The following is a 15,113-nucleotide window of genomic DNA, read 5'->3' on the forward strand; positions in this document are numbered from 1 at the left end:
TTTTTTTTTTTAACCTCATTTTTTCCTTTTAATTGGGAAAGAGGAATAAAGGTCCTATGGGCAGGCCTAGAGGAAGAGTGGGCTGCGGGTGGTATTGAAACACTCCACTGAAAACCAAGGTAACTGTCTGAAAAACTTTGGCTATCTCACAGGTATGTTCTAGTTAAACAAAAGTGCAATACTGCAAAGGGAACACAGTAAATATGTAGTATATCATTTTCATGATGAAGGGTTACTACCCACTGCTCCTGGATGGGGATTACAGTGACTATTGCTAAAACATTGCATAAAGAACTATCAATTCAAAGTACTATTTTGAGAAAATACAAAAATTAATAATACAATCCCAATGGAACTTACATAATTTGGTAAATACATATAACATTGTCTAATAATGGGTTACGTTTTTACATACAGAAACATAATTTACTGGTAAAGGTCTTGGGAAACCCAGTACAATCGCTTAGTCCAGGACAACAACAGCTCTGTTGAATCATACTGGAAGTCAGTTTTCCCATAGGAAAGAACTGGGGTACTCCTCCCAAATTTATCACCTTGCAAACTTTAGCATGATTTATTTAGACACGAGGAAAATGCTAATATTTATCTCTCCTTAGAATGTCTAAGTCTGTTCTAATTGTTTCCAATGTATATGAAGGTAAACCTTGGACCTCTACCTTGTCAGAATGATAGCAGCTTCAGCAGGAGAAATGATATCACAAATCAAATACCAGACAAATTGTACATGACAAAGGATTGTAAGAAACAGAACAGAAGCCTTGAACTTCATAGGTATAATTTGTACATCATTTTGAGATTAGTCAAAGTGCATTTTCAAAGTGGGCATATTTCAGCATTTATTATAAACTGATAGCCCAACACTGACTCTGGGTAACATGCCGACTTCTTACTCCTAGAAACTCAATTAATTCAGACTATCTGCATTTTACTTGACTACTATTACCTGTTATTTTGGAATATTTCCAGGACATAAGACACAAACAGAAACCTATACAAATAAAGCAAACACACACTTTCCTGTACGTGAAGGGTGCGGTGTTCAAAGTTCTCAGTGGCGTTTCATGAGTTTGCCTTTCTGAACCCTGGAAACAAGACATTATTCATCTGAGACATAATTATTTTAATAGGAGGCCAAACTTCGAAAAGTTTTAATGTATGTGTACAGGGTACCAAAGCCATATGACACATGATTATTTTATGACTTCATTTTTACTGATTTCTGAGTTAAGTTCAGCAAAATGCAAGTCACGGTCCTGGCCAGATTGACGTGATAGAGAGGATGTGTTTAAAACCCCTGAAAACAAGCACAGACTTAGAAACGAATGTAAACCTTCCTAAACTAACTCAGCTGAGGTAACAGGTAGCCAGATAAATGGCTGATTGGGAAACTTACTTCTTCTTTAAAACATACTTGTACCTGAATTGGAGACATGAGCAGTGCATCGTGACACTAGAGCGTTGTCATGTAATTAAAGCAATGGATGGTGACGGAGAGGCTACAGCTTTCATGACATTCATTAGCTGCCCAAATTATTGCTGAGTTTTGATCTGTAAATTATAGGTGTCAAGGAGGCTGTAAAACTATATTCAAATTAAATCAGTAATATGCATAAAGTATTCTGTGTTCACTGCAAATATATTAAATATACAACTCTTATTGAGCATCATTTTCATAAAATTAACCCCCAACAAAATTCTAATGCCTTTTGTTGTAACTTTATACGTGTATGTATCGGATAGTACATCGAGTTCAGAAACGTATGGATCTTAAGAAAGAGGACATGCAAAACATCTCTGAAAGCAGTTTGCACTTCTAAACAAACACCTGAAATGTCTGTCAGTAAGTTATTGATGCACTCAACACTGGGCTATTTACAGTTAGTAATTAAAGAAAAGGCAAAACCAGTTCAGGAGGAGGTTGCAGAGCCCCAGTCAGTCTTCATTGCTTGAGTCTGAATCCTCGGAGGAGGAGGAGGAGGAGCTGTCAGACCCGGAAGACGCTCTCTCTGAACCCTCGTCTGTGCTGTTCTCGTTGAGAGGACTAGGCTCAGTTCCCCCTTTCTCTTCCTGATCTCTAACTCTGGAATCTTCTTCCTTTATTTCGATTGACTTAGATGAGTCTAAGTCACTACTTTTGTTTTTCTGTACATCAAAAGTATTGGACTGAGACAAGGTTGGAAGATGAAGATTAAGGCCTGGAGTGAGCAGCATCCCTGGGTAAAGTATGTTAGACAGCAACAGTGGGTTAAGAGCTATGGGCTTGGCAGCTGCAGCTGAATTCAATGCAGCCGTGGAGGAAGTCGAAGGAGAACCTGGCACACAGCGTTCTCCTCCATTCTCTGAACTTTGGCTCTCTGTCCTTTCTTTTTTTCCTTCTAGCTCCTTCGAGTCATTTCCTCGCTTTTCTTCCGCCCCAGACTCTGCAGTCTTTGACAGGAGTCCTCCCATGCCTAGCAGATTTGGTAACCCGGCCATTCCTGAGAACAGCATGGGGAACATAGCAGCCATGTTTTTAGTTTCTCCTCCAGGAGAGAGGCCAGCAGGCATGCCCATCAGCCCTGCAGTCACTTGCAGTGACTGCAGGTTCTGCAGATTTTGTTGTAAGGCCTGAAGAGCTGTGAGATCCATGCCTGGAAGCAATCCATTGGCCAGCAAAGGGTTGCCTGGCACACTGCCGGCAGGAGCTGCTGCTGCTGCTGCTGCTGCGGTAGCCTTGGCAATTCCACTTTTAGGCCTTCTCCCCCGCCTGCTTACTTCCTCTCTCACAACTGGACCAGTGAGAATGCGTTCAAACATACTTTCTGGAAGAAACCCCTAGAGAAAATATATATTCGTTAATAACAGCTACGTGAAGATAAAATCAGTATCAAATTGCTTATCAAATAGCCTATTAAGAGCCCCTTCTTAGAATTGGGAACAAAACACCCATGGAAGGAGTTACAGAGACAAAGTTTGGAGCTGTGATGAAAGGATGGACCATCTAGAGACTGCCATATCCAGGGATCCATCCCATAATCAGCTTCCAAACACTGACACCATTGCATACACTAGCAAGATTTTGCTGAAAGGACCCAGAGATAGCTGTCTCTTGTGAGACTATGCCGGGGCCTAGCAAACACAGAAGTGGATGCTCACAGTCAGCTATTGGATGGATCACAGGGCTCCCAATGGAGAAGCTAGAGAAAGTACCCAAGGAGCTAAAGGGATCTGCAACCCTATAGGTGGAACAACAATATGAACTAACCAGTACCCCGGAGCTCTTGACTCTAGCTGCATATGTATCAAAAGATGGCCTAGTCGGCCATCACTGGAAAGAGAGGCCCATTGGACTTGCAAACTTTATATGCCCCAGTACAGGGGAACGCCAGGGCCAAAAAGTGGGAGTGGGTGGGTAGGGAAGTGGCGGGGGGGGAGGGTATGGGTGACTTTTGGGATAGCATTGGAAATGTAAATGAGGAAAATACCTAATAAAAATATATAAAAAAGAGGTAGTTATTGACAAACCTATTCAGAATTGATATGAAGTAATTATGAAAGACATAACTTTAACCTAAGTGATGACTTCAATTAGCTTTTCCCATGCCCATTTTTTAAAAATCATATAAATGAGAATGGAAAGCGATTTAATTTTCTTTATACTATGAAGCTTAAGTTTGTAGGACAGAAAATCTAAGGGCCAAAGAAATGTTATCAAGGTGTTCTCATAGCCCTTTCTGTGCACATCAGCACTTGCTCAGACCTGCCCTGGGAAGTACAGGGGAGGAAGGGCAGGGGATGGCCACAAAGGCTGAGGTTAACTTGCGAAGCTTCGAATCACTCTTGACTATCACTTTGGAAATAAGGTAAACAGGGCCAAGATACAGAAGATACACTCAAAAGGGGAAAGACATTACTACCCATTATTATCTGGATACAATGGGGGCTTCAGTGCATGTGTATAAATCTCTATCATTTGTAAATGTTTATGACAGGCAGGGGGCTTCATGAAATATTATATTCAAAAAATCTGGTTCTGCATTTGCTATATAGTCAGTCACTCAAATTATATATTTGTGATAAGCAATTAAAAATTAAAAACAAAGGAAGAAATATAAGGGCTTCCAGCTGGCTGAATTGGAGTTCAGATGGAACCTGCTACTAGCATGACCACGCCCAGGACAAATGAAGTCTGTGCTGCCTTCATAGCATTCTCCTACGGTGTTCTGGGATGCAAAATTCCTCAGTTTTATTGTATAAGTTCTTCAACTGCACTCTCCAGTTGAAATGTCACATAGCAGTTTAAAAATTTCTAGTGGCCACATGAATTTTAGCAATATAGGCTAATTAAATAAAATATGACATGAAAGTCTTCATTTTATTGTGTAATGTACAAAGATTGAGATGTCTTATATTCTTTTTTTAAAACTATGCCTCCAAGTTCCTAGGAAGTACGGTTTGTAACTGAGCACTCTTGATCCGTGTGCTTAGCGGCTGGCCACTGTCTGTGGAGGTGCAGATGTAAGCTATGGTCTAAGGGGAAATCTAATGGCACTACTTTTTGCTTGTTTTTTTTTCTCTTCAAAAGCATTGTGGCTCACTGCAGAAAGTACAGCAATAAATACAGAGAACAGAACCATGTTCCTCTCGCCACTCAGCCCAGCTAGCATTTAGACTGCCCAATGCATCAATTGTTTTGTATTTATTTTATGATTCTCCTTACTCCTTTCCAAAATAAAAACATAGTTACAATGAATTTAGTCTCACAGCCTGCCTTTTCCATTTGAACACCTATAGAAATAATAAATATTTAGAATATTTAGTATGTAGTTAGGCTCTAACAGCCCAAGAGCTGAACTACGAAGATACTTAGTGTGTTGCCAACATTTTTTTCTCTTGATTCCAGATAATCTTCTAAGACATCATTTTTAAATAGTTGTATAGAATTCCAATATATAGAAAGTTACCAAAGTAGTATAACTCCAGTGCATAGGGAGCTGAGGCAGAATTGGAGTTCAAAGCCAGTCTGAGCTATCTACAGAGACCCTTCCATGGTGACTATTTTTATATGAGTTTCTTTGCATACCTATTTGACTATTCTTTGTAGCAGTATCCAAACAATGTTTGCAATAAAAAGGCAAGCATTCCTGGTCTGAATTCTACCCTATCATTAATTCCACATTCTGAAAAATAAAGCCTGAGAACTGAAAGCTATTGTCGATGTTCATGGAATTCTTATTCTGGAAAGAGAGCTTAATCTAAGGTAGAATCAAATGGTTTAATCTCTAACATGGCGTATTTGTGAGATACTCACAGACTGCTTAACAACATCTCCCCATTCAGGAGCCACTCCATATTCTGAATTTTCTTTCAGGAATCTACATAAGTCTTTCAAAGGAGGAGCAAATGCGCCTCCAACCTGTAAGCAAACAAACAAAGGTAGTTAGACGGTTAACACTATTAAGTATGAAGTTGTTTATTTGATTTCTGATATAGAATTTCTTTAAAATATGTATTTTTGAGCAATCTTCAACAATATGTATAATTATATTTAAAAAGGGCCACTCCAATCTAACCGGGCTACTGAAATACTAAATAAACACATTAGCTTTTGTCCTCTGGTTATTTGTAACTGCCAACTTGGCAGATGCAACCTAGAATTGGAAACTCTTTATTGCAGAACTGCCTACATCAGACTGGCTTAAAGGTCATGTCCATGGAAGGACTGTCTTGATTGCTAATTAATGTAGATGTGCCTAGCCCACTGTAGGTGGTACTACTCCCTAGCCAGGTGATCCTGAACTATATAAAAAAGCTGGCCGAGCATAAGCCTCAAAGTTAGTTAGTAAGCAAGGACTGAAGCAACAAGCAGCATTCCTCCATAGTTTACGCTGCAGTTCCTTAGGTATGAGATTCTTGGTCAGGGATGACATTCTGTGGATAGCAAGCAGCCCTGCCTTCATGCTCCTGCTTGAGTTCCTGCTTTAACTTCTCTTGATGATGAACCTGTAACCAGAAAGCAAACCTTTCCTTCCCTCATTGCTTTGGGTCACAGTACCTGTCACAGTGACAGGAATGAACTGAAACAGAAATTATATAAATCTTAAATGTTGGGCTGGTGAGATGGCTCAGGGGGTAAGGGCACTGGCTGCTCTTCCGAAGGTCCTGAGTTCAAATCCCAGCAACTACATGGTGGCTCACAACCACCCATAATGAGATCCGACACCCTCTTCTGGTGTTTCTGAAGTCAGTTACAGTGAACTTATGTATAATAATAAATAAATCTTTTAAAAAAATGAAAAAAAAAACCTTATAAATGTTGTAAGTGAAATAACTGGAACAGAAAATGAATTATTATTCACGGTATCCATAGGAGGCAAGACAGGCAGGCTAGCCCACCTGAAAGTATACCTTTTAGAGTCATATTTCTGAGCTATGGAAACTCAGGTAAATCAATAAATATTTTTGAGTCTCTTTTGTGAGCTATGAAATGGGGTGACAATAATATTTCCTTCAAAGTGTCTGATGAACAGAAAATGAGACAGTTCAAGTGTCTTATAAAAATATCTGGCTTACAGTAAGTATATATCAAATACTGGGCTTAGAACACTACATGTATATTTTTTATTTTAGTCCTTACAAAATCTTTTTGAGATACGATTTCTATTTTCAAACTGAAGGACCTGAGCTTCAGGGAAGTTATAGCTAGCTTTATAAAGCCATCTAATAATGTCAAGCAAGTTGGCAAGAAAACACAGGTCTCAGAATTCCATGCTGTTGTTTATTCATTATGCATATTAACTACATTGCATACCATTAAGTTGTAAGCATTTTTGTATATGATAAATTCAGAATTCAAATTAATAATATTGATATCAATGATTTTGGCCTATGATTAATGTTTCCTTGCAGTCTAAAAGCTGGTTTTTGAGCAGTTCTTTCTTCTCGCTTGAATACATATGCTTTACATATTTTCTTCTTGAGTAATACCTTGGGGACTGAATTAGGGCCTGTCCCTGGCTACATACCCAACTGGCAAATCTATACTGTGTCTTGATAGGATGCACATTCCTTCAACACAGCGAGTGTATCACGCATACCTCTAAGCATTTTCATTTAATAGCCTTCTATTCTTCAGTCTCTAGGACTTCTCTTGCACTCCATTCTTTATGAACCTTCAGGGTAAAATGAACTTATAACCTGGGCCTTAATCTCCAGGCTGATGCAGAAAGAATATTCTGAGTTTGAGGACAGTGCAGCTTATGTAGTGAGTTCCAGGTCAGCCTGAGCTACAGTGTGAGACCTTGTTTTAAACAAAACAAAATATAATACAGTATAACATAACCTCCTCCCTTAAAATTAAGTGGACTTTGTAGAAAGATTCTTTTCCTTAGGAATTCATCTATATCTTAGAGACAAGCCAGTAGTTGAGAACTCTACAAATCAAGGGAAATGAGAAAGATTCCAGAAGTTTATGACATTAATATTCAGAATATTTACTGCCAGTGACATGACCCAGCAGAAAAAGGTGCTTGCTGCCAAGTGACAATCTGAATTCAATCACCAGGACCTACATGGTAGAAGAAGAGAACTGATTTGTGCATGTGTCCTTTGACCTTTATAAACACACACACACACACACACACAGGATATATTAGAATGGGGGTTGTGGCCTAGCCACATTGGCTGTCAACCAAGAGAAAGTCTAAGAATGAAGCAGTCTCAAGGCTGGGTGTCTCAGCTGCCTCAGTGTATGTCAGAGATCCTGAAGCAGCAACAGGCTCCAATGCCAGTGAAGGACTGGGCTTGCCAGTGAGAGTGAGAGCCAGCAGCCAGAGAGAGCTTCCTTCTTTTATACCTCATAGATAGGCTGCAGTCAGAAGGTGTGCCCCAGATTAAACATGGACTTTTCTCATCTCAAAAGATTCAGATTAAAAGTGAGTCTTCCTCAGATGCAGACACCCACAGCCAAACAATAGACTCTTAAGGGAGAATAGGAGGAAGAATAGCAGCCTCTGAGGGGATAGGAATTCCACAGGAAGACCTACAGTCAACTAACCTAGACCCTTAGTCCTAGGATGTGTGAAAAAGCAGGGTGAGCAAGCCCTAGGAACAAGGCAGTAAGCAGCATGCCTGTACAGTCTCTGCTTTAGTTCCTGCCTCCAGGTTCCTGCCTGGAGTTCCTGCTCAGCTTCCCTTGGGAATGTAAGATAAAATAAACCCCTTTCTCCCCAATTTGCTTTAGGTCAGTGTTTTAGCACCATGTAGCAAACCAATACACTACCAAAAGTTGAATAAACTACATTTACCAGACTGGGGAAAATTAGTAGTGCCTAATTACTTTAAATGGTGTGTTTCAATGTGGGATTTCTTATGAGAAGTTAAAATGGTTTTATGTATTGCTATCTTAGCAGGGAGGTCATTTAACAGAAAGCAAAACACGGAACATCCAGGGTGAAGTGAGTCTGGGAGCTGAGTCTTGTCCTGATGTCTGTCACCTTTTCTCACCCATTTTACTGTTCAGCTGACAGCAAACGCTAGCATATTACAGCTGCATATACAAAGGATATCACAAATCACCTGGCCTTTATATTATAAGGAAAAAAGGACAATTCATTATAGAATGAGAATTTTACCAATATCACATCATATCTGGCTCAGAAATAACCTGTAGAAAAACCTTAATTTGGGGGTAAAGCGATGGCTCAGTGGGTAAACGTCCTTGTTGTTTTCTTAGAGAGCTTGGGTTTGGTTCTTAGCACCTCTATCAAGAGGCTTACAACTGCCGCACTCCATTTCCAGGGGACCGGCACCCTCATTTGTCCTCTGCAGGCACAGTCAACCCACCCCTATCCCCCATGCACTGGTGCCGCACCTCAACGCTAAGGCTGTAATCTACCATGTCCAGACAGCTTTCCTGAGCTTGGTGCAAACTGAACACAGTGCTTTCTCTTCTCTGTCTGATCGGGGGAGCCCAACCCAAACCCTCGTGAAATTACAGGTTCAACTTCTGGAAAAGCCTCTCCAATGCAAATGAGATATCCCCACTAACCTAAGCCTCAGCCAGTGAAACTTCACTCTAAGAAAAACCCCTTCCCATTCTCCAAAACTCATATATATCCCTGGCTCACGCCAAATGAAGTATACGCATAGAAACCCACCCCAAATAAAAGTATGTGCTCAAGCCAAGATTGTTTCAGAGCCATTTCATTGAAAGTTGTCAGAGAAAGCCTTCATATAAAAGAGCTACTGTAAGTGGCACTTAAGGTCCTTGGAGAAGTCATTTCTTTCCACCCACCAGCTGAACCAGAATCCTGCAGACCCCATTCAGCCCCATAGCTGGATCCCACATGCATATCACAATGTACAAATAAATAAGTATATATATATATTTAAAAAAAAAAAACCCTTAAGCCAGCAGTGGTGGCGCACGGCTTTAATTCCAGCACTTGGGAGGCAGAGGCAGGCAGATTTCTGAGTTCAAGGCCAGTCTGGTCTACAGAGTGAGTTCCAGGACAGCCAAGGCTACACAGAGAAACCCTGTGTAGAAAAAACAAACAAACAAACAAACAAAAAACCCCAACAACACTTGAATTCATAGGACTAGAAGCAACCATTGTTTAATGCTAAGGCTGAGAAAAGTCAGGGAAGCAAAAGCTGGACTCTTAACAAGAGAAGAGCATGGGAAGGCATGAAAAGGATCACACGATAGCTGGAAACACCTAGAGAAATACAACAGCTAAGCACTGTAACTGAGGATCAGTTCACGTGGTTCCCACCTGCAAGGAGGAGGCACCAAAGAACCTCCCAGAAGGTAATCTAGCCTGTTCTGGTTTAAAGAGACTGGCATTTAGTCCTTCCTAACCACAGAATGAGTTGCCATGTCTTCAAGCCCTGTTGGGGAATTCAGTGGGACTCCTGCATACCAAGTCATCATGGGAAAAGTCAATAGTGGAGTTTGCAAACCCCACACGGCTTTATTCATGCACCATTATGGGACTGAGCTACCCAAGGGGCTTGATAATAAGGCACAATTAGAAGTCAGGAAGCCTGGGGACATCCAGCCTCAGCACTCGGGGCAGTTTGTAATGGACACACTAGGGCTGGATGAAGAGACACTGAGATGAGGCGCTGAAGTCACAGAAGGCCTAGTAAAAGAAGACTCCAACGTGACCAAAGCCACACCCAGCAGTGCTGATGTTGGAGGATCAGACAAAGGCCATTCCTCCAGAGAGTACTGTGGCTGCTGACACTGTGTCCCCTTCCCCTACACTTTTACTGTTTTCAACTTAGGTGGTTGTTTTTTTAATAAGTACCATCTTCTGTGGATGAGTGCTTTGCCTGCGCGCATGTCTGTACAGCAAGTATGTGCCTGGTTAGAGGGTACACTGGACAAGGAAGAGTGACACATAGGTGAATGAGCACAGGACAGGGATATACACGAATGAAAATGCCATTAGAAATAATTATTTGGTAGGCCTACCAAAGTTAATATTAATTGTGATATATAAACAAGAAAAAAGCTCAACTATTAATAATTTGTGAATAGTTAGCACAAGCTAAGCATAGAAGTTCCATTCACCTATAAAGTTAGCTTTGAAACATTTTATTTCTATCAAAAATTATATAATATGCCTATTTGAGAAAACAAGATTAACTTGCGCTATCTGACAAATGTTACCCTGATAAAAAGGCATTCATTATCACAGTGATAATGAAAACGCTGTCACCTTGAGTAAGGTTTCTTGACTTCTGGCACAAGGCAGGTGGGTTAGGGCCTCAGGTATTGTAAGAAGGATGACATCTTCCTTATAGTTGAAGGCAGCGGTCTCCCCCTTCTCACCCCTCCCCCACTGTGCTGACTGTGGCAACTGAACCAGTCAGGGACAGCAACTAATGTCCCCTGAGGGAACCTCTGCATGGGACAGAGTGCCCTCATCCAGTGTGCAGCCATAAATAGCAGCCCTGCTTCTCTCACTCACTCGCTGTCAGCGACGTGGGATTTGATATCAGACTCCATGAAATCATCACACATGCCTTTTCCCACAGCTGTGCTGGGTTTCCCATTCTCTAGTCTGTTAGAAAGTACTGCCTAGTTAAAAGGCATAGCCAGTGAAGCGTAATGAGCCGCACACATACCTTTCTCGCATTCCTTCTGTTAATCAGCTGCACCCGCTCTTCCCCAGTGAGACTGTTGACATCGAGTTTGTTTGGGTTTCGGCATCGATGCCTTTTCTGTTTGGGTCTTCCCTCGTGCAGCTGCACTCTCTGAAACACACAGAGAAACACTTTGAAGCCCGTGGCCTTGTTCAACACTTTTCAGAATGGTGCAAGTGAGCTGACCCCAGGAGCTCAGCCCTGTGTGGAGCGAAAGCTCTCACTCTCTAGTTAGTCCATTTAACATCTTAAACTTTAATATGACTCTTGTGCTCCTTTGCCAGCTCTTCTGTACGCAGCAGCAAATGACAGAGCTCTGGAGTTAGAAGAGTTAGAAGTTTTATACCACTGCAGTCTTTATAATATACAAAGGGTATAATAAAATACATCAGAAGTCTTTTATTTTTTAATTTATCTTTTAAACAAAAAAACAGCTTTGAACATAAAAAAATCTTTCAGAGCGCTAGGATTACAGGTGTGTGCCACCGTATCTGGCCTGAAGTGACTTTTATAATTAAATATTTATTAAATGCAGAAAGGAAAGCAATACAGAATTATGTTTTAGTAAATATGGCAATTATTTCTTTTTGATACTTTTCCTAAATCTTAGGCAGAATGGATATTTAGTAAATGTTTGATGACTCAAAAAAACAACTGCTGAGACTATAAAGTCTACTTACTGGGATAAAGGCTCCGAGGTCCTCCACATAACCGGGGTGCTCCTTAAGCCATCTGTCCAGGTCCTTTCTCTTCGGCGCATCATCTCCTGCGAGCCTTGTCCCGTCTTTGAGGTTAATAACTGGAACAGGACTCTCTGTGTCAGGAATTCTTTGAGGCTGAGGATAGGACAGTGCTGGGTTCATCCCGGTGGGAATCTGTGAGGCGGTTAAGTGTAAAGTCAACTTCTGGGGAGGGAAAACTGATCAGATACGATTTACATTGCCATGCTTATCGTCATTCTAACTCTAGTTCTACAGAGGAATTTCTCCAGGCCCCTCCTGCCCCAGGCCTTGCTCTGCATTCCTGACCGCCCTGGAGCTCATGACATACACACCAGGATGGCCTAAGCTGGCAGTGATCCTTGTGCCTCTGCCTCCTGCATACTGGGGTCACACAAGTACTCTCCCATGTCCAGATTCAACGGTCACTTTCTTTTTGAAGAAGAAAGCATTGTATAAAATTCTGCCAAGCCTTTTTTAAAGAATTAATTAATTAATTATATGTAAGTACACTGTAGCTATCCTCAGATACTCCAGAAGAGGGCATCAGATTTAGTTACGGATGGTTGTGAGCCACCATGTGGTTGCTGGAAATTGAACTTGGGACCTTTGGAAGAGCAGTCGGCGCTCTTAACCACTGAGCCATCTCGCCAGCCCCTGCCAAGCCTTTTTAAGTTAAAGTTTTTATAACTCTCTGCCAGTGCCAAATATTAAGATCCAATTTAAGAGTATGGAAGACTAATTTCCTTATTATTCATTTTATTAAAAATATAAAACAATAAGTGTGTACTTATTAGGATTGAATTTCAGGCTTAAGGTTAAATAATTTTACAGTAGATTTACTTACATGATTGGGTGGCTTATTTCTGTTCAAAAAGAGGATGTCAGCACCTTCTACGTTCCTTCTCCTTCCCCGCCTTTTCTTCACTATAGGCTGGCTGTCTAGTATCACTCCGTTGGCACCGAGGGTTGACTGAATGGAAGTACCTAAACAATTAGAAATGCAAAACAGTGGCTGAAAACTTAAACACAACTTCTCTAAATGAATTTGAAGTTAGTTCTTTTATACATCAAACTAAGAAGTTCTTGGATTGAAAACATGCTCGTTTCTCAGTTTAAAGACTTGGGGGCTGGTAATTTAGATCTCTGTCACTCGGTGGCTCCCACTGGCTCCCACCCCCATCCTCCTGCCTTCTCCATCTGTGTTCTGGGATTCTGGTGTGAATCACCTTACCTCACATGTAGTCAACTCTTTACTGGCCACTCGGCATCCTGTTTCATTTAACTCCTCACAGAGGTGTCACATCCTGCTCCTCTCACTTCATCTCACACACAATGACAAGGCTCAGAAATGTTAATGTTAACTAATTTCTGAAAAGCCCAGGAAGGAAGGCAGATCCAGATTTCACATTTATAATTATCAAAGTGTACTATAAAGGATATTGAGATAACTACATAGTATTAATAGTACTTGAGACTTTAACGTAGTTTTATATAGTTTTAAAACTGTGTTATAATTGGTATCATATAATATGCATATTATTGTTGTTATATTGCTTAAGATTTTATTAATTTTAAATTATGTATGTGTGTATGTGTATACATAAGTACAGGTACCTGTGAGTTTGGAGGAGGGCACTGAAGCCTCTGGGGCTAGAGGTGAGACATCTGTGGCTGCCTGAAGTGGGTGCTAGGAACTGAACCCAGGTCCTCTGCAAGAGCTGTATCCATTCTTAACCACTGATCCACCCCTTCAGCCCTTATATTTATATTGTTAATATAAAAAGCACTGATATAATAAAAAAGCATAATAGTAACAGCTACATAAACTACTTGCTATATAATATATATTATTTTATATGTAGTTACTGTACACTATGTATAGTATTATTCATCAAAGAATTACTTATAGGTGACAACTGGACAATCTTCAGCTGTAATGCCACTGAACCCTTCACACGACCTTATACTGATTGTATCTGCTAGAGAAGCTTTCAGGTTAAGGATGAGAACAGTAAACTCACGTTGGGTGGGCAAGAGAGCCCACAGCTGGTCTCCATTTGTCCTCATATTTTAGTGGGAAAGAGAGCTCTTTAACCTTAGAGCTATAACCGTAAAGAATGATTTGGGAGACGGATATTTCAGAATAGAAACACACTGGATGTTCTTGCAGGGGTTGGGGGAGCATATGAGTGTGTATGAGTGTGTGTGTGTGTGTGTGTGTGTGTGTGGTAGATATGAGTGCACACGTGTGCACAAACATCTGCATGTATATTTGAAGGACAGAAATAGCCTGTCATTGGGTGTCTTCCTCAATTGCTCTCCAATTTAATGAGGCAGGGTCTCTCACTGAATCTAGACCTCATTGATCTGGCTCGTCTAGCTAGCCAGCTTGCCCCAAGGATCCCCTGTTGCTGGTAACAAGCACTGGGATTACAGCCTTTATGAAGTACTGAGCATCCTGAGGCCCATCTTCAGGCTTACATGGCAAATGCTTTAGCCACCAAGTTATATTCCCAGCCTTTCAACTGCAGGGCTAGTAACTAGAAAATTACACAAAATGGCTATGAATCCACAGAAGACCAAACTGATGCCAGTGAAAATAAAATAACTGATAATTTAAAAGGTAGAGATAGGAGGAGCAATTGAAAGCAGCAATCAGTCCCTGAACTGTAGGAGTCCCACCTACTGTTCTCACGATAATTCTGAAAAGCTTCCAGGTATCATGTGGCAACCAGACACAATCCCTGCTAAAGCAGAGTCCTTAGCCTTGTAAAATAAAGATGGTATAAAGACAATTCAACCCATTCATTCTCTTTGATTGGAAATTAGTATTTTGGGGGTAAGTACATGGTGGTAAATACTCCTGAGATTCAACTGATCTTAAACATCATTCTCAATTCTTGACACTTTAAGAAGAACACAGGTGGAAGGTAGCCAGACAAGACAAAACACAGTGTTTATTTTATGGATATGTTTCTTTGCCTGCAGAGAGAGAGAGAGAGTGTGTGTGTATGTGTGAGAGAGTGTGTGTGTGTGTATGTATACACCATTTCCATACCTGGTGCCCCTGGAGGTTAGAAGAGGGAGTTGGAATGTTCCTAAAAGTGTAACAGATAGTTGTGAGCCAGGTCCTTTGTAAGAACAAGTGCTCTTACCCACTGAACCACTTTCCAGCACCAGGAAATCATTCTTCATTGATCGAAGGGTACGCAACACATGGCATAAATGTGTTGATTC

At 40.9% G+C, this 15,113-nt stretch overlaps 1 protein-coding gene across 10 annotated transcripts in view; it reads right to left on the reverse strand.

Annotated features, from left to right (window-relative positions):
- Window positions 1-15,113, reverse strand: part of Chd9 (chromodomain helicase DNA binding protein 9) — a 234,216-nt gene continuing 219,103 nt past the window's right edge. For all 10 annotated transcript variants that reach the window (XM_029480616.2, XM_029480617.2, XM_029480612.2 and 7 more), the window contains 5 exons: window positions 12,721-12,860; window positions 11,835-12,029; window positions 11,137-11,265; window positions 5,312-5,416; window positions 1-2,835 (listed from right to left, as the gene is read on the reverse strand). In XM_029480616.2, coding sequence (XP_029336476.1) covers window positions 1,954-2,835; window positions 5,312-5,416; window positions 11,137-11,265; window positions 11,835-12,029; window positions 12,721-12,860 — 1,451 coding nt within the window. In that variant the 3' untranslated portion in view covers window positions 1-1,953. The remainder of the gene's footprint in view (window positions 2,836-5,311; window positions 5,417-11,136; window positions 11,266-11,834; window positions 12,030-12,720; window positions 12,861-15,113) is intronic.

The sequence above is a fragment of the Mus caroli genome, unplaced genomic scaffold (genome assembly GCF_978045245.1).
Source record: "Mus caroli unplaced genomic scaffold, Mus_caroli_1 scaffold_10, whole genome shotgun sequence".
Taxonomy (NCBI): domain Eukaryota; kingdom Metazoa; phylum Chordata; class Mammalia; order Rodentia; family Muridae; genus Mus; species Mus caroli.